Source organism: Hyaena hyaena, unplaced genomic scaffold (genome assembly GCF_003009895.1).
Source record: "Hyaena hyaena isolate Hyena2069 unplaced genomic scaffold, ASM300989v1 scaffold_754, whole genome shotgun sequence".
Lineage (NCBI taxonomy): Eukaryota > Metazoa > Chordata > Mammalia > Carnivora > Hyaenidae > Hyaena > Hyaena hyaena.
In genome coordinates this window covers 269,765-289,522 of record NW_024081381.1, presented here as the reverse complement: position 1 = coordinate 289,522, position 19,758 = coordinate 269,765, and the positions used below count along the sequence as shown (strand labels likewise).

Sequence of the window (19,758 nt, the reverse complement as noted above, 5' to 3'; positions counted from 1 at the left end):
TAAAAAAGAAGTCCTTGTCATAGTCCTGGGGAGATGTTTTTCTTTCATTCATTTATTTATCCTTCCATTCAACAAATACAAAGTATATGCCAGATAGTCTACATGTATTAATTGATTTAATCTGCATAAAAACCCTCTGAGGGAGGTACTATTATTAGAATTTTACAGATGAGAGCACTGAAGGTCAGAGAGAAACATGCTCAAGGTCAAAGGGACAGTTAGTGGCACAGAGGGTAAGTGCAATGGACACAAGGTGGGCCGTGTCTGGCTTTGGCTTTAGCACTGAGGCATTTGTCAAAAGCTACGCTTGTAGGCTTGAGTAGAACCAGGATTTGAACTGAAGTTCTGCTCTGCACAGGTCACTGGGAGCCAGTCTTTGGATATCTTGTCGTTTTTTCATTCTTTTGTCATCTCAAAATTCCTCAAGTACCCATTTGTTTTATGGGTAGACCTCAAGGTCTATGAGGTTAATAAGAGAAATTGTGGGAGGAGTGATGGGGGCGGGTCTGTGGGGTGAATGATGGGAATCTGTGGGTACGTCCTAGGTGGTCTGCGGGATAACAGGATGTGGGGTGAGTGATGGAAGATCTGTGGGGTAAGAGGTGATAAATTCTGTGAGGTAAGTTATAGGGGTTTGCAGGGTAAGTAATGACCGCCTATGGGGTAAATGGTAGGGAATTTCTGGGAAAAGTGAGAGGGTCTGTGTGATACAGGATGGAGGGCGTCTATGGGGTGACTCATGGGGTTGTAGGGTGTACGACTGGAGGTCTGTTGGGGCAAGTTACGGGGCATGTGGAGTGATGGGTCTTGTGTGAGTTTTGTGGGGTCTCTGGGGTGAGTGATGGAGATCTTTAGGGTAGTAATAGGTGAGTCTGTGGGGTGAATGATGGTGGAGTCTTTGGAGTGAGTAATGGGGACTGTTTGAGGTGACTGAGGAAAGATCCGTGGAGTTACTGATGGGGTGTCTGTAGGGTATCTGATCAAGAGACAAGAGGCTGAATAGACTGAAGAACTCAAAGATTTGGAAAATTCTCAGCCTGTCCATATTGCAAAGGATGAGAAAGTGTGTTCTGGAGAGAATACCAAGGGTGTGAGTGGATGATTACTTCTTCAAAGAGATAATGGGTAAATTGTGGATCTAATTAGCCATCATGGGACTCTGTGGGGGCCAGTGATAGGGGGTTTGGGAGGTTATAAATTAGAGGTCTCTGTGATGATGATGGGGGTCTATGGCTGAGAGAATGGTTGTCTGTGAAATGAATGAGTGATGGAGGGGTTTGTGGGGTCAGTCATAGGGCATCTCTGGGATTAATAATTAAAGATCTCTCCGTGTTAGAGTCCAGATCTTTTATTTCCTGATTCTAAAAACTGCCATCATCATGAACCTCCTAGGTTCTTCTGTACCTTTGTCCCAGTGCCTCCTGGCAGCAGCTCCACATGCCTCCTTTCTTGCCCCTGCCTCTGGCCCTTCCGGTGCTTACCCATCAGCAGGAATTTGCCAGATCAATTCCCTTTGTCCCTCCAACCTGTGGGAGTAAGGACTGGACTCTTCTGACTGGTAGAGTGTTCCTCATCAGCCAGTGTCTGAGCTCGGCCTACATTAGTTCTGCTTGCTCTTGGCTTTTGTGGCTTTGGCATCCAGCATGCTCTGGGCATGAGCGAGCTGCTTCACAGAATCAAGCACAAGGATTCCAGGCAGCACCAGCCACAGAGCGTTCATGAAGACAAAGTAAAACCAGAAGTAGAGTGGGTGGCCCAGCTCCCCGTGCTGGAATCCGTCCCGGTGCTCTGTCAGGAAATAGAGCACATCCCCGTAGATCTGACCTGTGGGAGGCATAAGAGGAAAGGGAAACCAAGTGAAGAGGAAAAGCTATTCTGAGGCATTTCATAAGTCATCAGTCGAGGTCTCAGAGCTCAGGATTCCCAAATCTAGAGAGCTAAGAATTCTGCAATCAGATAGCTGAAAATTTGAGGAATTACAAAAGTGAGAATTCCAGCAATCAGAAGCTGAGCATTTCTGAACTCAGGAGAGTGCATTTCGCCAGAACTTAAGGAAGCTCAGAGTCCTTTCACTCAAGACAGTTCGGGATTCCAGAACTAAAGAAAGCCAACCATGTAAGAACACAAGAGTACTGTGTGTCAGATGAAGGGAGGATCCAGGGGCTTCCCACCGTGGTGGGCCACCTCATGTAACCTTCACAGGAGACTCTGGGGTGGGAAATGAACCCTCCCTACTTAAGAACACAGACCGAGAGCATCCTGGCTGTTCGAGAACCTCAGGAATATGTCAGTCTGACTCAGCCCTGGATGGGCACAATTGAGAGATCCTCCCTGCAGGGATGCCCCCGTGTCTGGAGATCCCCCAGCAACCCCTCCAGCACCCAGCGTGGGCCCTCTCCTCACCCACAGAGACCACGAGCTGTAAGACAAAGCGGAGGGGCTGCTGGCGGAGAAAGGCGATCACCACCCATAGGCTGAGTGGTCCCCAGAGGCAGGCTGTGATGGTTTCCATGCATATCGTGAAGTTGTCACTCCTGTGGGAGAAAGGACCGGAGAACACTGGCATCGGTCTGCTCTACCCACAGGGCATTCTATTAGTGCTCCTTGACTCACCACCACCCCAAACCACCGCAGGTCTCCCTTGATGGAGGCAAACACTTACAGGATATATCGGCTGTCTCCCTTGGCATACTCTTTCCCTGAAGAAGAGAAGAGGCATACATGAAGAATTAAGGCAAGGAAAGGAAATCAGACTTGTGAGAGCTGAGGGCCAATGTAAGCTGGGCTTTATAACCTCTCTATGCCTCAGTTTCCTCATCTGTGAAACGGGGTAGCTTTCTGGATTCTAGAGTTGACATACGTATAACGATAATTTCTGCACACCTGACACAGAACAGTAAGTAATGCTGTGACTGTCTAGCATTCAATAAAATGTGGAATGAAAGGAGTTAAGTGTAGGTGATGGAGTGAGTCAAGTAGCCAATGAGTGAGCGAGAGTGAGTGAGAAAGAGAGAGAGAGAATGAACACACAAGCAAGTGAGCATGCAAGCACAGAGGTGAACAGATTAGTGAATAAAAGAGTGGGAGGAGGATTAGTAAGAAAAAGAAAGACCACACAATATAAAAATAGGCAAGAGACAAGAACAGTTTCTTCACAAAAGCGGATTCCTGAATGATCAATAAACATATGAAAGGTGCTCAAACTCTGATTAGTCATTAAGGAAAAGTAATGAGATATCACTTGCATCCACTAGGACTAAAATTGAGGAAACATCTGACCATATCAAGTGTTGGCAAGGACGTGGAGGGACTAGAACTCTCATATACTGCTGATGGAAAATAAAATAGTGCAGCCATTTTTAAAAAGTTTGGCAATTTTACATGAAGTTAAACACACATCTACCATTCTTCTCCTCCATATTTACAAGAGAAATAAAACAGATCTCCACACAGACTTGTATATGCTAGATCAAAGTGTTATGGAAGAATAGCAGTTTTATTCATGAGGCCAATAGGGAGTATTATTTATAACAGCAAAAGACTTGGACAAGTCAAATAATTCTGTAACATCTATGCTTTAAAAGCTCTTCATGAACTGATGAGGAGTAATCCCATTTAAGAAAAGAAAAGTTCAGGAGTGCCTCGGTGGCTCGGTGGGTTAAGCATCCAACTTCAGCTCAGGTCATGATCTCACAGTTTGTGGGTTTGAACCCTGTGTCAGGCTCTATGCTGACCACTCAGAGCCCGGAGCCTGCTTCGAAGTCTTGTTTTCCTCTCTCTCGCCCCTCCCCCACTTACGCTGTCTCTCTCTCTCAAAAAATAAATAAATATTTTTTAAACTAAAAAAAAAAAAAAAGTTCAGGGGCGCCTGGGTGGCTCAGTTGGTTAAGCATCCAACTTTGGCTCAGGTCATGATCTCGCAATCCGTGAGTTCAAGCCCAGTTTCAGGCTCTGTGCTGACAGCTCAGAGCCTGGAGCCTGTTTCAGTTTCTGTGTCTCCCTCTTTCTCTGCACCACCCCTTCTGAATTTCTCTCTCTCTGTCTCAAAAATAAACAAGCATTTTAAAAATGTACAAAAAGAAAGCAAAGGTCAGAGGTGTATATAGTATATTACCATTTGTTTACACATTAGGAAAAAAAAAGAGCTGATGATGATGATAAAGTTATGGCATCCCCTGTCTGCCAACACTGTTGTAAGCAACTTACATATATTTGCATATTACTGTTGTCCCTCTTTTGCAAATGGCAAACTGAGGCTTATGTGTGTAATTTTTGTGTAAAAAAACCCTGGATAAAACGTATTGGGGACACTTGGTGGACAGAAGGTAGATTTTCATTGCATACCTCTTTAAATGGATTTTTTGACCCAGGTGAGTACATCCCCAACAAAAAAGTTAAACGAAATTTTAAAATAAATTAACGTTAGAGTTGGTGAATGGATAAATATCTAAGCCAATCCCTGCCCAGAAAATTCTGTCCCACAACACATCAAAGAACTCAGGACTCACAGAGTTGGGACAAGAAAGCTTGGTCTTCAAGAAGATCTTCGTGGTAGAGGCTGAACCAGCCTTCAATCACCAGGTGAATGAACCCACATACTGCAAACCAGCACAGGGACAGTCGCCGCCAAGTCCCCAAAGGGACGACAGAAGCACGACCTGACAACAGCCACGTGGTCACAACCAAGACTCCCGAGACAGAGAAGAGGCCAGCCAGGAGATGCCAAGTTGGGCAGTCATTAGGCACAAAGTTGTCCAGCCTCAGGTGCCGAGGCCAGTATGGGTGTAAAGGGCTGGCATTGGTGGTCATGTCTTTGTAGGTTGATGTCTATGTAAGGAGAAAGGAGAAAAAAGGGCAAAAACTTGAACAAACACAAAGCACAGCATGAGATCATAAAATCAAATCCAAATAGTTTATTATCACCAGAAATGTAAATGGACTAAAATTATCAGTCAATAGACTGTAATACTGGATTAAAAATAATCTAATTATATGCCCTCCAGAAGCCATAAGAAGTGAGATACAGGAACCAGGCCAGATTCTACCCCTCGGGGGTCACAGTCAGCTAGAGAAGATATAGAAACCAGGCCTGGTCCCTGCCCTCATTGGTCACAGTCTGGTGGGCGGACACAAGAACCAGATTAAGTCCCAGCTCATGTTTTGATAAGGGAGATACAGGGGCCAGGCGTGGTCCTCGCCCTCAGGGAGACCCAGCGACCAGGTTGGGTCCCACTGCAGGGGTCAGGGTCTAGCATCTTTCAACAGAAAACTATTCCCTCCCCGTAGTCCTGGAGACTGCTGGACAGAAGAGAGAAAACTAATCAGAACTACAACCCTCAGATTCTGTGCATGGAAAGGCAGACCCTTCCTGAAATCGCGCATAAGAGTACCAACCTGCAAGAAAGAGGAAAGCGCAAGGAAGGGGTCTTGACCGCGGCGCTAAACACGAAAAAAAAAAAAGGGTCAAATACAGAGACCACCAATTAGAGCTAGAAGTCTGTAGGCCAGCTGCCCAATGAGAAAGCAGATCTGTCGTCCAGACAACCGCGCGGTAGCAAAGGGTTTGGCGCAGGCGCGTTTGGTGGGCGGTGGGAGTGTGGGCAAGGGGGAGGGTCTCTCGCAGGCGCTGATGACCAGCTGTTTAGCAGTTGAGAGCTTAGGGGATGGAGTGGTCTGGGGACACTCACCCAGTGGCGCGGTCACAGCGGTCGCCCTCAGAGGCTCCAGGCTAGCTCGCTGGTGGCGTAAAGACCCTGGCTCAGACTCATCCTTTCACAGGTCCTCGCCTTACGGAGTTAACCAATGGAGGGGCTGGGAAGGCGGCCAGTGCCGCTCCTAACCAATAGGACCTCTCTGTGTGCCGCCGGCCCCGCCCCCCTGCGTGGTGCCATTTTCGCTGTTGGTTGAGACCGAGTCAGGAGTTGGATGACGGCTAGGATGGTGGGCGTTTTCGGGTTGAAGCCTGTCTGCAGTGAGTCTTGGCTTGATTTCCCTATCCCATTATCAACCATATCAGAAACCCGGTGTTTATCTTCCTCATCTACTGTTGAGTCATCATTGCTTTGTGCTCTCTTACCTTTGCCCTCTTTTTTTTTAGGCAGAGCAACCGGTTCCCGGACTAATCTTCAATCCTCACTCCCGAAGCGGCAAGGGCACTTAATATTATTGACAGGCAGATCACATTTGTACACTGCGCCTCTGCCCTCTCCCTCGACGCTCAGAAGTCCTCAAGCGGTCTTCCTTACCTCTCCCGACTTCAAGTCAGAAGAAGCAGTGAAAACCCAGGCTCCACAGCCTTGCTGACCATTTGCCATGGAGACCCTCAATCTCCCTGTGCCAACTGTAAAGAGCCAATCCGAACTTCCTAACTCTAAGCCAGCAGGCACCCTAAACCGCGCAATCAATCAGAACCCAGACCTTCCTTTCCAATTACAACCCACAAGCTTTGGTCCTAAGGACCAATAGGCAGGAACTCTTCATCTGTCTTGCTTTCCCCCTCTGTCCGTGTCAGAGCAACCAATCAGAATGGGGATCCCTCAGTTTTCCAGCCAGTTAAGTATCAGGACTTCCCCACATCCAACTATCCAATCTGTCCTGGCCCCACTCAAATCAAGCTGTGCGGTCCTCAGGCTCATCATCCAATCATGAACAATAATAAATTAACCACGAACCAATCACAACGTGCCCCCTCTTCATGATTTCCAGCCTCCAAACCTTTATGCTGTGCCCATTCCTCACTCACCTCTATTCCCCACTGATCAGTGAAGAAAGAGCCTTTTGTATCTTTCCTACTTTTATTTGACAATAACAAACTGTATATAAAAAGGGCGAAGGAAGGCGGGGAGGCCCTGGATCTCCCCCCTCTCTGATTCCCCAAGCATCATCCACCCCTAGGCCCCAGTAGGGACCACCCCCTTCCCGCCTTGTGGTGGGGTGGGGATCGACAGGCATGGAAATTGTGTGTGTGCGTGTGCATGTGTGTCTGTGTGTGTATGTGTCTGTGTGTTAGGAGTGTTGGGGGGGTGGTTAAGGATGGAGAGGGATCAAGAATTAGAGATTAGGGCCTTCCCTCATCCCCCATCAGAGCTGGCACCCTGAGGAGGGGTCTTGAGGGAGCTTTCAGGATCCACAGATGTGCCTCAGCCTATGAGACGGTAGAAGATCCAACATCCAAAAGTGACCCAGTGACTGGCCCAGCTGAGCTCTGACCACTTGTGGACAGTGTATGCCATGCCGTAGCCCTGTGGGAGAGAAAGAGGTAACAATGCCACTCGGCAAGAACAAAAAAATGTCTCAGGAAAACCCATCCTTTGCTCAAGGACATTTCTGTGACTCCATGGTAACCCTAGGTGAGGCCCCAGAGAAGAGACTGGATACATAGGAAAGAGGGTTTTTTTTTCTTTTATGTTTTCTTCTTCTTTAAAAATTATTTTAAGAACAAGACAAGGCAGTCCCACTCTCTGACCCATACTCTCCTTAATATAGAAGGAGCTCCCAGAAATCCATTTTTCAAAAAGAAAAAAAAAAAAAGGCAAAGGAGGTGAGTATGTCATTCTCACTAAGGAAAAAAAAAGCAATGGCTCTTAAACAAATGAAAAGATACTCATAACCTTCCTCCCCTCAAACTGGCAAACATATGCAGGAAGTCTGAGAGGCACTCTGTTTGCAGGGTGACAGGTATGGTCACACAATGCTGGTGGGAGGGCAAAAAGGTGACTTCGCCATTGTAACTATGAAGGATAGATCCTGTGGTTCTGTCTGTACCTTTGTGAATCCACATGGGTATGAGGGGATTACTTGGTGCGGCACCATTTGCAATAGGAAAAGGGCTGGAAATCACCTGGGTGTTCACTGATCAGGGACAAATTACACTGTGTCATATCCTCACAATGGAAAACAAATGAACGAGGGCATTCCATACACTTATGTGGAAGATTTTCAAGAATTATATGAAAAAAGCGACACGCAGAACAATATTATTCATGAGTTACTTTAGGGTAAAAATTGGGGTGGGAAAGGGAATTAAAATATATTTTTATATTTACTTGTGCTTACATTTTAGTAAGACGACTAAAAGTAGTTACTTGTAAGAGAGCAGGGGTTAGACAGTAGGAGCAAGAATTTTCCTTGAAGACTGTTTGGTTTTTGAAGCTTATGATATATGCAATAACTAGTTTTAAATGTTTTAATAACAATAAAACAAGAGGGGCACCTGGCTGGCCCAGTCAGAAGAGCACACTATTCTTGATCTTGGGGTTGTGAGTTGGAGCCCCATGCTGGGTTGTAGAGATTACTTGAATAATTAAAAAACTTAAAAAAGAACTTTAAAAAATAAAACCAGAAAAAGTAAAAGTAGAACAAAGCCCAGATTTTGCACCCAACCTGAATAAAAATGAAAAATTGTTTTTAGGGGTGCCTGGGTGGCTCAGTCAGTTGAGCGTCTGACTTCAGCTCAGATCATGATCTTGAGGTTCATGAGTTCGAGCCCCACATCAGGCTTGCTGCTGTCAGCCTGTCAGTGCAGAGTCTACTTTGGATCCTCTGTGCCCTTCTCTCTACCCCCTCCCACTTGCGCTCTCTCAAGAATAAATAAATATTAAAAAAATTTGTTTTTAATGACAAGAGAAATCATAAAATAAAGTAATAAAATAATGCATAAAATTAAGTTTTATTTTCAATTAAAAATAAAAAATTTAAAAGAGAAGCAGCACCCGGATCCTGCAAGAGCCATATGAAGAAACGGTCGTTTTAAAATTGCTTTTCATTTAAAAAGGAGTAAAATCTGGAATGCGCATACTCCACATGAATAAAAATGGTATATACATTTTAATGTACCCTCTTAAAACAGAATCCAGAGTTTGCACACTCAACCTGAGTAAAAATACTTTTTAATTAAATAAGAAAGAAACCTTGCGAATTCTCCCTAAACAAAAATATGATGGAAGAATGAACTCTTTGAAAAGTAAAGCCCGGATTTTGCACGCCATCTCTGCGAAGTAAAATAAACATAGTTTGCACACTTGACCCTAATAAGAGCCCCAACGGTACGAATCAACCAGAAGGACAATGGGAAAGAGCGACCGAGGAGCGCAAGCTTCACAGGCTAGAGACACCGACACAAGGTCCTCAAGCCTCGGCCTCTTCACCTTTGTCCTCGTGGTTGTAACGAGCAGGTAGCACAACCCTAAGTCACCTCCAGCCCAGGGCCCCACCTCACCTGCTCCTCTGTGGTGTCATCCACATCGACATCAAACAGGGAGCCCAGGTAGGCCAGATGGAAGATGGCCAGGGCCCCAAAGAGCAGGTTTAAGGCTCGCACCCCCAGGCCCTGTGGGGGACAGACGGATATGCTTGGCAGCTGGATCTATTCACCGTCCCCCGGCCCCACCTGGGCAGGGGAACCCCGAGATGCACAAGGCACAGTGTGTCCCAGGAATGAGGATGTCTAGGGCCCAGGGCATGCCCTGGGGTAGGAAAAAGATGGTTCAGATCTTCCTACGGGAGCTCAAGAGGAACCCAAGGATGAGGGTACTGTTAGCCTGAGGGCATCCAGGGGGAGATGTTCAGGCAGAGGAGGAAGAATGGAGGGGCTTGAGTTGGGGGGGTTTATGGCGATAAACGTTGGTTGCTGGGTGGGACACAAATCTGAGGTTGTCTATATTCCTCACTGCAAACAAATGAAAACACAAAAACAAATCCCCACCTTGACCTATAAGGTTCACCGCTCTCCCCACCTCGCTCACTCTGCTCAAGCCACGCTAGCTGCCTTATTGTTCCTCAAATATTCCAGGCTCTCTCCCATCTCAGAGCCTTTACACAGGTCGTTCTCTTTGCCTGGAATGCTTCTCTTCCTCATCTCATTCAGTTAAAGAACTCAAAAGTTACCTCCCTATTTAAAATTAAAACCACTGGGGCGCCTGGGTGGCTTAGTCGGTTAGGCGTCCGACTTTCGCTTAGGTCATGATCTCGCGGTTCGTGGGTTCGAGCCCCGCGTCGGGCTCTGTGCTGACTGCCGGCTCAGAGCCTGGAGCCTGTTTCAATCTGTGACTCCCTCTCTCTCTGACCCTCCCCTGCTCATGCTGTCTCTCTCTCTCTCCTAGAAATAAATAAAACATTAAAAAAAATTTAAAAAATAAATAAAATTAAAACCACTCACCAGCCCCGATATTTCCCCTCCCCTTTCCCTTATGTAATTTCTCCTTGGCATTAATCACAATCTAAGAAACTATTGTTCTTTACTGACTTTTTAGAAATTTACTGTCTCATCTGTTAAAATGTTTGTCCCATAGGGCTGGGACTTTAGTCTGTTTTGTTCACCACTGTGTCTCCAGTGCCTAGAATAGTGCCTGATACCAGCAGGTACTCAGTAAATGTTCACTGGGGGGACAAATGCCAGGTGTGTATACAGCAGGTGCTTGATAAATGTTTGTTAGAGAAATGGATGCTGGTGAAATAGAAGTGAGGTTCTGGGATTGCTCAGGCGCCAGGAGAGGAAGCTGGGCACCCTGAGACAGACAGAAGATGGAGACAGAAGTAATGGTTTTGACGGGGAGTGTTGGGCATGAGGTTGTCGGGGCTGAACCCTCACCGAGCGACGCTGGTGCGAACAGTTTGGTGGACACCGTTTCGACAAGACGCAGGCACTGAGGATCCGAGCCAGGCGCTTCCGGAGGACTGGGGCAGGTGCCAGGAGGTAAGGGGGTCAGGTTAGCCTCAGGGGACAGTGGTTCTAGCCCCCACCTTCCATCCCATCTGCTGGCTGGGCTCTGCACTCACCGTGTTCCACGTAAGTGATAAACGCCAGGGACAGCAGCACCGCAGCCAAATGGAAGCTGAAACCCTAGGGGGCCCCGGGGGCAATGAGGTGAGTGAGGAGGAGGCGCTGCCAACCCTGCCCAGCACCTCCCCACCCCACATCCCGCTCTGCCTTGCTCACATGCAGGAGGGCACTGGCTGCATAGGTGACCAGCACGGCTGAGAATGTCCCGAGGCGGAGAGCATTCTTGAAAACATCTGGAAGGGGGAGATGCGGGTCAAGAGGCTCCCAGGATCCCCTCTACCCTTCCTGGGGGGCGGGGGGCCATAGGGCAAGGTGAGGAACCCACGACCTGTTGGAGCTCCCAGGATAAAATCTTTATAATGGCCTCAAACTTAGCTCCTGATCTTCCCTCCCAACCTGCTCCTCCCATGGCATCCCCAAGTTCAGCCAATGTCAACTCTACTTTTCCAGTTCCTCAGGGCAAAAGCCCAGGATCACCCTTGCTTTGCCCTCCCCTACTCCCACAACTAAACTCTCAGCAAATCCTATCAGATCTATCTTCAGAAATTTTCCAGAATCTGACCTCTCTTCTCCGTGGCCACTGCCACCGCTGCCATTGCTCACTTGCACTACTGCTGCGGCCTCTTCCCTGCTTCCAACCTTGTCCCCTTCCCATCTGCTCTCCCAGCAGCCAGAGGGTCCTGTTACGACCCAAGTCAGCCCTCAACCGTCCTCGGCTCAGACCCCTGTTGTGGCTCCACTTCTCAAAGAAAAAGCCAAAATCCTTCCCGTGGCCAGTGAAGCACTACGGGACCAGGGCCCTGTCACCTCTCTGACCACATCTCCTGCCACTGGTCCCCTCGCTCACTCTGCTCCTGCTGCAATGGTTTCCTCCCTGTTCCTCAAACATGCTCCTACCTCAGGGCCTTTGCACTGGCTGTTCCCTCCATCCGTTACACTCCTCCCTCACACATTTGCTTTGCTTGCTCTCTCACCTTGCTCAGGTCTTCGCTCAAATGTCACCTCCTCAGGGGGGCTTGCTTTGGATAATTTATTTAAAATTGTACCCCCCCACACTTGTTCCAATACTCCCAGATAATCTTTACCTGCATTTTTTTTAACCATAGCACTTGTCACCACTTGAAATATTATATAATTTTTTCTCTTAGTATCTGCTCTACCCACAAAAATGCCACGGCCACAGGGGCAGGGATTTGGGGGTTTTCTCCCCTAGTCCCTGCAGTATCTTCAGTGCCTAGCACACGATAGTTCTCAGTAAACGTTTGTTATATGAATGTGGGAACGAGCCTGGGTTGAGGACTCTCAATTCTTGGGAGTGGTGACTCGGTGACTCACAGTTATTTAGCCAATAAGACATGGGCAAGTTCCAGCTTGTAACAACTTCCACCATGGACCGGGGCAGCTCCACGTTCAGTGGCTTGGACACTGTCAGGTCCCTGTAGGCAAAAGAGACATGCAAATTCGTTTGGGGTCTCACCCCAGCTGACCTCCACACCTTTGTCTTGCCTAGCCCCGCCCCCGGGAGCACCCTCCCCCTCCCCGTGGCTCCTCTAGGCAGCACCCCATGGGAGAGGGCCCCCCCCCCAGCCCTCCCCACCATTCCAGGTGATCCTTCTCCTCGGTGAAGCCGGCCCCTGCCAACGTGGCCGTGGCCTCGGACAGAAAGCCCACAAAATAGTTGCTGAAGTGGAAGGAGACAGCACTCTCGTAGGCTCGCAGCCACCTGGGGAGAAAGGGTTGGGGGAGACAGGGATCATTCCTAGGCCCCGGCATGATACCCCACCATGTGTCAGCATCCCCAGCCCCACTCTGTAGACTCACCTTACCATGGTGCCCCTAGGGACCCCAGGGGTCAGGAAGGCAGCAGAGAAGAAAGGAAAGAGAGTCAGAGAGGCCCTGGAGGCTGGCCTGAGTTGTTTGTAGACAAGACGAGACAGAAACATGGTGGCAGAAGAGGGGCACTGTGACAGCCACACGCATATACACACCGTCAGTTCATTTCATGTGCCTCAAACAGATGTATGAGCTGTCCTATAATAGGACATGGCCCTACGGCCTCACAAGGCCAGACATCTAGACCCAGCCGCTGTCAGAGGCTTGACCTCACCATGCTACACACGGACACACACAAATACCATCAGGTTCCCAGACTCAAAGCTCCCTAGTCTGACTCAGTGACCATAAGATACAAAATACATACACTGTGTCCTTTATTTAGGCACAGACACCAGCAAGCACCCTGCTATACACGTGTGCACGATACTACACTCAAGGATAGGCATCCCACCCATTGCACAGTCACATGGTGAGAAGCAGCATCCTGGAAAAAGCGTAGGTTCTGGAATCAGGCCTGCGGATGATGCCTGGCGGCTTAGCTAGGTGACACTGGGTGAGGCACTCCACCTTCGGGAGCCTCATTCAGCATCAGACACCATCAGCAGTGAGTGAGTGGGGGACGGGGTCATACAATCAAACAGCTGGATGACATCCTACAGTCACGCCAGAGGTAGATGGATGGTCCCACAGACAGTGACAGGCACACGGTCAGTCATGATCCCTCAGCTAGACGACACCAGGCAGCCAGAGAAGGCAGGCTCACCGGAGGCATCCATCACAGACAGGCACATGGCATGCTACAGTCAGACCCACCCCCAGTCAGAGTTACAGTGAACCCAGATTTATCTTTTCCAATGACAGGCACACAGCCCATCACTGACAACGGCACAGCTAGACAGCCAGAACACCAGTCCCCCACAGCGAGTGAGTGGCTGATTGGCAAACAACCTGTATACACCCCTAGCTAGAGTCACAGACTGGTCAGCGTCACCCACCAGCACATACTTGTCACTCCCCATTGTGGTCACATAACTTGTTCCTAACAGTGGGACGGATGGATAGCCAGACCCAGTTAGGTGGTGCAACGTCAGCCGTACAGAGTCACAGAGCCGATCTTGGTCACACAAGAGCCACAGGCATTCGGTCTCTGTCTAGTCATGGGATAGATGGTCAGAGTGTCGCAGACTTACAGAACAAACCGGTCATAGACTGTGCCCCCCCGCCCCCCCAGTCAGTCCCGTTCGCCCTCAGCACCTGCCCTCATTTACCTGGCTTTGCGTTTCTTGCTGTAGTAACAGAAGACAGATAGAAGCATTAAGAGACAGGCTCGGAGCTGGGGAGACCCCAAGTCCCTACCCAACCCCCTCACTGTGGGGCAGAGGCCTCGAAGGCTGTGCTCACTTGCGAAAGAGGCGGTCACCATCAAGGGGGATGAAGTATGGGAAGAGGTAGGGGCCCACACACGTGGACAGCACAAGGCACAGCAGGGCCAGCGCCAGGCTCCGGGCCACTTTCTGCAGCCATCGGCGGCTCTGTGGGGATCAAGGCTCCATGAACACTGCCCCGCGGTGACTCCCACAGTCCCTGCCCACCTGTCCACCCAGGACCTCACCAGCGGGCGGCCTTGGACAGCCTGTAGGTAGCTGTGGAAGGATATCCAGGGCCCAAAGACGATGGTGCCCACGAAGTAGAGGTAGCCCATGAACTCCACGGGCGAGGGCACTGCACCCACCTCGCCCCGGTCCAGGTCGAAGCCCAGAGACACCGCCTTCATGGCCACGATCATCTGGGCCCCTATGTGTCGCGCCCGTGGTCAAGTGGGCAGGCAGAGAGCAGGTCCGCATGGGGGGATGGGGGGCACCGGGTGAGAAGTGGTAGAAAAAGAGGAGGGCGAGTGTGGACAGGTGGGCACAGTGTCAGACGGGCAGGTGAGCAGGTGGGCCCAGAACCAGCAGACACCGTTCCTCAAGTGTCAGGCATGGACATGAGATAGGACAGACAGACGGGAGGGGGAAGGCATGGTAGAGAGAGAGAGAGACACAGATGGGAGGGGCATCTGAGGCCTGCGTGTCCGCTGGGGTGGGCGGATGAGGGAGAAAAGCGGGGAAGGAAAGACAGGGTTGGGGAATTAGGAGATGTGGAGTGGAGCCGGGGGGCTGGGGCAGGTGAGAGGGCCAGGGCTGCCTACCTCGCATCTTATGCCAGGTCACGGTGTCCACCATGTGCATCTCACTGAGGAAAAAAGGTGGTCTTGGCTCCATGACTCCCATGGTCTCAGAGACCACAAAGGGGGGAAACTGACGTGCGAGAGGAGGGTTCTATCTTCCCCAGTCCCGCACCACCTCCTGGAGGAATAGTTCTCCAGGACGCCCTCCTCCAGGGAGAGAGCCCAAGCCCAGTCTGTCCTGTACAGCCTTTAGAAAGCACGCGTCTCCCAGACTGCCCCTCCCCCATCCAGGAATACCCTATGCCCTCCCCGTCCTGACCAGCCTCACGTGGCGTGACCTGGGGGGCCCCTCACTGGCCCTTTCGCCAACGGTGTGGGGATGGGGACTCGCAGCCATACCCCATGAGTAGGTAGATGAGGATGGTGACGGAGAGGAAGACGCCGCGATGGGAGGAATGTCGGCACAGGAACAGCACGAGGTAGCACAGGAGGCTGAGCAGCACGACCCAAACCATGTGCAGCTGGAAGAAGTGGTAGAGGCTGAAGAAGCCACCTGCCACGGTGCTTGCATGCTTCAGGTAGGATGGCAACCCTTCACATGAGAGAGAGAGAGAGAGAGAGAGAGAGAGAGAGAGAGAGAACAAGAAAGGGAAGTTGGGGAAGGCGCCTGGGTGGCTCAGTCGATTAAGCATCCCCCGACTCTTGGTTTCGGCTCAGGTCATGATCTTACACTTCATGAGTTGGAGCCCCACTGATAGCGTGGAGCCTGCTTGGGATTTCTCTCCCTCTCTCTCTCTGCCCCTCCCCTGCTCATGCTGTCTCTCTTTCTCTCCCTCTGTCTCATAAGAAATAAATAAAGTTATGGGGCGCCCGGGTGGCTTAGTCGGTTGGGCGTCCGACTTTCGCTCAGGTCATGATCTCGCGGTTCGTGGGTTCGAGCCCCGCGTCGGGCTCTGTGCTGACTGCCAGCTCAGAGCCTGGAGCCTGTTTCTGAGTCTGTCACTCCCTCTCTCTCTGACCCTCCCCTGCTCATGCTGTCTCTCTCTCTCTCTCTCTCCTCGAAATAAATAAATAAAACATTTAAAAAAAAAAAAAGAAAGAAATAAAGTTAAAAAAAAAAAAGGAAGTTGAATGGGCTGGTAGGAAGGGAGGGCAACGCAGGCAGAGGGCACAGCACAAACAAAGGCCTAGAGGTTGGAATGTGGTGAGATTGCAGGAGGCCCGGAGCAGATGTTGGGGAGCTGGATAGGTGGCAGGGCCTGGGCTTAAAGAAAAGAAACAGGGGCGCCTTGGTGGCTCAATTGGTTAAGCGTCTGACTCTTGATTTCAGCTCAGGTCATGATCTCGCAGTTCGTGAGATCGAGCCCCGCGTCATGCTCCACCCTAGGTGTGGAGCCTGCTTAAGATTCTCTCTCCCTCTCCCTCTGCCCTTCCCCAGCTCACATGTATGCTCTCTCTCTCTTAAAAAGCGTTGAAGGTCGCCTGGGTGGCTCAGTCAGTTAAGCACTGATTTCGGCTCAGGTCATGATCTTGCAGTTCATGAGTTCCAGCCCCATGTCAGGCTCTGTGCTGACAGCTCAGAGCCTGGAGTCTGCTTCTGATTCTGTGTCTCCCTTTCTCTCTATGTCCCTCCTCCGCTTGCTCTCCCCGCACCCTCCCTTTCAAAAATAAAATAAACATTAAATTTTTGTAAATGTTTAAAAAGATAAAGAAAATAAACATCTATAAAGGGCATTTTGGGAACCCTGTAAAAATTTGAATATCAATTTATGTTGGATACTATTACTGCATCCAGCTTAAATTTCTTGAGTTGATGGGTGAGGGTGTGTTTGTTGGGGGAAGATGTGTTCGGGGTGCACACAATGAAGGGTTTGGCTGTAGTGTCAGCACGTTCTTCATATGATTCAGGAAGATGATGGGTAGGTAAACAGATAAGCAGATAGAGCTAATGTGTCAAGATGTTGACAGAGAATCTGGAAATGCATATATGGGTGCCCATGACATTCTTTCACCTTAATTTTTTGGTAACTTTGAAATATTTCAAAATGATGAACCTGGGAAAAAAACCAAAACATCCATTTAATATAAGAGAAAAAAGAAGGGATGCCTGGGTGGCTCAGTCAGTTAAGCATCTGACCAGCTCAGGGCATGATCTCACAGCTTGTGGGTTTGAGCCCCACATTGGGCTCTGTGCTGATGGTTCAGAGCCTGAAGCCTGCTTCAAGTTCTGTGTCTCTTTTTCTCTCTGCCCCTCACCCACTTGCACTCTGTCTCTCAAAAATAAATAACATTAAAACATTTTTAATTTTTTTTTTTATTTCTAGGAGAGAGAGAGAGAGCGTGAGCAGGGGAGGGTCAGAGAGAGAGGGAGTCACAGACTGAAACAGGCTCCAGGCTCTGAGCTGGCAGTCAGCACAGAGCCCGATGTGGGGCCCGAACCCACGAACCGTGAGATCATGACCTAAGCGAAAGTTAGACGCTTAACCGACTAAGCCACCCAGGCGCCCCAAAACATTTTTAAATGAAAGAAAAAAGCAGGGTAGGGGTGCCTGGCTGGCTTGGCCAGTAGAGCATGCAACTCTTGATCTCGGGGTCATGAGTTCGAGCCCTATGTTGGGTGTAGTGATTACAAAAACAAACAAACTAACTAACTTAAAAAAGAAAAGAAAAGAAAAGAAAGTATAGAACCTCTGAATCTCTGATTTCTAAAATTCTCAACATCCTAGAGGAACTTTGGGAACTTGGAACCTTATCATTTGGATATAGGCTTGCCACGATTGTGGAAACATTCCAGAATCCTACAATCCAGAAATCTCATCATGCCCTGATTTTAGAAATCCAGAATGCCAGCATTTTGGATGCCTTGAAATGTGAGAATTTCAATTTGTCAGAATGACCAAACCCTACAACATGATACTTTGGGATTCAGTAACTCTGTGACATCAGCATTCCAGAATCTTATAACCTTGGGACGTAGACATTTCAGGATCCCAAGATCCAAGAACCTTAGCCTTCCAGAATCCCAGAACCCAGGCGTACTGAAAGACCTGGTTTGCCACGGCAGGATGTGGCTTGGCATGGTGTGGCATGGTGTGGTTGAGCATTAAGGACGTGGTGTGGTGGAATGGCACTTCGCTGGTGGGATGCGATGGGAGAGACATGTTGGAGTGTGGCTTGGCATGGCAAGATGTAGCAGGATAACATGTGGCTTGGTATAGATGAATGTGGTATGTGGGATATGGCCTGGCATGGTGGCACATGGCGTGGCAAGCACTTACCAAGCCTCCAGAGGAGGCGGCAGGCGAGGCAGATGGCAAGGAGCAGCCAGATCTGGTCAAGGCCCTGCTGGGCAGTGGGCAGGAGACAGCCCTGCAGCAGCTGCTGGAAAAATTCCTGGCGGCTGAAGGTGGCCATTGCCGACCCCCCACGGATGGATGGACAGATGGATAGACCTGTCAAAGTGGGGACATAGAAGGAGCCAGGATGTCCATGGGGCAGACCATGTTCAAGGGATGGACTCGAACATTCAGATTTCAGTTTGGGGCCCTCCAAGTAGAGACATGGTACCTGGGGGCTGGGGAATGGTGTGAATGTCAGGTACATCAGCCTGAGCCATCAACTGTGTGTGTGTGTGTGTGTGTGTGTGTGTGTTGGGTATCCTGGGTGCACACACACAACCCATGACCTGTGGTGAATGTGTTTCTGGAATGCTGTTAACAGTCCGGGTCCGATGGTAATTAAATGGTGTACATTCTAGGCCTACAGAGCAAATGCGGGGGGTGGAGGAGCTCCCTGATTTCCAAAGTAGAGTCATTCTGTGTGGAGGGCAGAGAGGAAGATCCTGTGACACTTGGGAGCCGTGTGCATCTCTTCTTGTACGGATGTGGGGGGTGTCCTGTGTCCCCCTCGTGCCCCATCTCACCCCCGCCTGACCTCTTGCAGCCACCAACAAAGCTCTGCCCAGGCCCGGGGGCTGCAGGGAGGTGGAGTTGGTAGTGGGATGTAGCAATTGGAGGAGTGGGAAAGGTGATGGAGAGGGGGCCCCAGGACACGCGCTGCAGACCCGCGCGGGGAGGCCGGCTCAGGATGGGAGCCGGGCAGTCGCACCCGCCCTGCTGGCGACTTACCTGGCAGGAAGGAAGCCGCGGTCCTGGGGGTCAGGGACGCACCGCCGCCGCCACCGTCGCCGCCTCCTCCGGGCAGCCTCCCCCGCAGGCCGCAAGGCCGGGACCAGCTGCGGCTCCCTGGGCGGCGCGGAGAGCGGGCCCTTTAAATCCCGGGGAGGTCTGGCCGGCCAGCTCGGCCAATGAGAGGGCAGGAGAGGGGCGGGGACTGAGGAGGAGGGGAGCCGGAGGATCGAGGGAAGGAGGAGCGGGAGGTTGAGAGGAGCCGGTAGCGGGAGGACGTCGGCGCGCGGAACGTTAGCGCCCGTACCTTTCCGGCCTCTTGGTGCTGTTCCGGCCTCTTGGTGCTGTTCCAGCCCCTTGAAGGTTCGCGTCGGGAAGTCTTCTGGCGATCCGAGAACAAACTTTCAAGTCGTCAAATTCCTAATCCTTGGAAGCTGAGATGGGAAAGACGGGGGAGGGAGAAGGAAAGTCTGCCCCTGCGAGCCGGCCAAACTGCCCACCCGCGCAAGTCAGCTGGCCCCTTTTGTCCCTCCGTTTCACAGATGGGAAAATAAATCGAGATCTCCCCTTCCCCCTCCGGTGAGGGAACTAAAAGAATCTCCAACCACCCCCAGGGACGGGCCAGAAACGTTTATAATTACTGTGTCACCTAGGGGCACGAATTAGGCGCCCGTGCTCCCCCCTGGGATTCCTCGTCAGCACTTAGCTTGTCTTTGGGAATTGATTTGCGTGCTTAATTCCCCACTGGGCTCACTCCTGCCTTGAGGGTGACCCTGACCCCAGCAACCAGTTAGTGTTCTCTGTGAACTAGGAGGCAAGTACAGAGCATCCATCGGGAGCATGTTTAA

The 19,758-nt window shown here is 50.2% G+C and overlaps 2 protein-coding genes across 7 annotated transcripts; both read right to left on the bottom strand.

Annotated features, from left to right (window-relative positions):
* Nucleotides 1-30: 30 nt before the first annotated feature.
* On the bottom strand, nt 31-5,779 carry LOC120221015 (EBP cholestenol delta-isomerase). Of its 2 annotated transcripts, XM_039218261.1 has the most exons (6): nt 5,688-5,765; nt 5,395-5,439; nt 4,509-4,827; nt 2,663-2,699; nt 2,404-2,534; nt 31-1,824 (listed from the first exon to the last, which is right to left on the bottom strand). In XM_039218261.1, exons 3-6 carry the CDS (start codon nt 4,807-4,809, stop codon nt 1,601-1,603), a joined length of 693 nt encoding a protein of 230 aa, XP_039074192.1. In that variant the 5' UTR covers nt 4,810-4,827; nt 5,395-5,439; nt 5,688-5,765; the 3' UTR covers nt 31-1,600. The 2 variants fall into 2 exon arrangements, with proteins under 2 accessions (XP_039074192.1, XP_039074191.1); XM_039218260.1 differs by lacking the exon at nt 5,395-5,439 and having other exon boundaries at nt 5,688-5,779.
* A 1,005-nt stretch (nt 5,780-6,784) lies between these two features.
* On the bottom strand, nt 6,785-19,030 carry PORCN (porcupine O-acyltransferase). Of its 5 annotated transcripts, XM_039218237.1 has the most exons (15): nt 18,911-19,030; nt 18,062-18,235; nt 15,183-15,375; nt 14,805-14,848; nt 14,229-14,410; nt 14,018-14,148; nt 13,885-13,902; nt 12,602-12,616; nt 12,378-12,503; nt 12,116-12,216; nt 10,937-11,013; nt 10,777-10,840; nt 10,589-10,674; nt 9,218-9,328; nt 6,785-7,241 (listed from the first exon to the last, which is right to left on the bottom strand). In XM_039218237.1, the coding sequence occupies exons 2-15, from the start codon at nt 18,195-18,197 to the stop codon at nt 7,140-7,142; spliced, it is 1,386 nt and encodes a 461-aa protein (XP_039074168.1). In that variant the 5' UTR covers nt 18,198-18,235; nt 18,911-19,030; the 3' UTR covers nt 6,785-7,139. The 5 variants fall into 5 exon arrangements, with proteins under 5 accessions (XP_039074168.1, XP_039074170.1, XP_039074172.1 ...); XM_039218239.1 differs by lacking the exon at nt 9,218-9,328; XM_039218241.1 differs by lacking the exon at nt 18,062-18,235 and having other exon boundaries at nt 15,183-15,304; nt 18,911-18,922.
* Nucleotides 19,031-19,758: the final 728 nt, after the last annotated feature.

Excerpts from the sequence above, each read along its gene's own strand:
- LOC120221015 (XM_039218260.1), bottom strand. The coding sequence starts at position 4,809 with ATGACCACCAATGCCAGCCCTTTACACCCATACTGGCCTCGGCACCTG. Across the intron at positions 2,700-4,508 it reads AGCTTTCTTGTCCCAACTCT|GGAAAGAGTATGCCAAGGGA; the intron begins GTGAGTCCTGAG and ends TCTCTTCTTCAG. Across the intron at positions 1,825-2,403 it reads ACAGCTCGTGGTCTCTGTGG|GTCAGATCTACGGGGATGTG; the intron begins GTGAGGAGAGGG and ends TGCCTCCCACAG.
- PORCN (XM_039218237.1), bottom strand. The coding sequence starts at position 18,197 with ATGGCCACCTTCAGCCGCCAGGAATTTTTCCAGCAGCTGCTGCAGGGC. Across the intron at positions 10,841-10,936 it reads CAGCCAGTGCCCTCCTGCAT|GGTTTCAGCTTCCATTTGGC; the intron begins GTGAGCAAGGCA and ends GGGGCCCCCTAG. Across the intron at positions 10,675-10,776 it reads TATCACTTACGTGGAACACG|TCCTCCGGAAGCGCCTGGCT; the intron begins GTGAGTGCAGAG and ends CACCTGCCCCAG.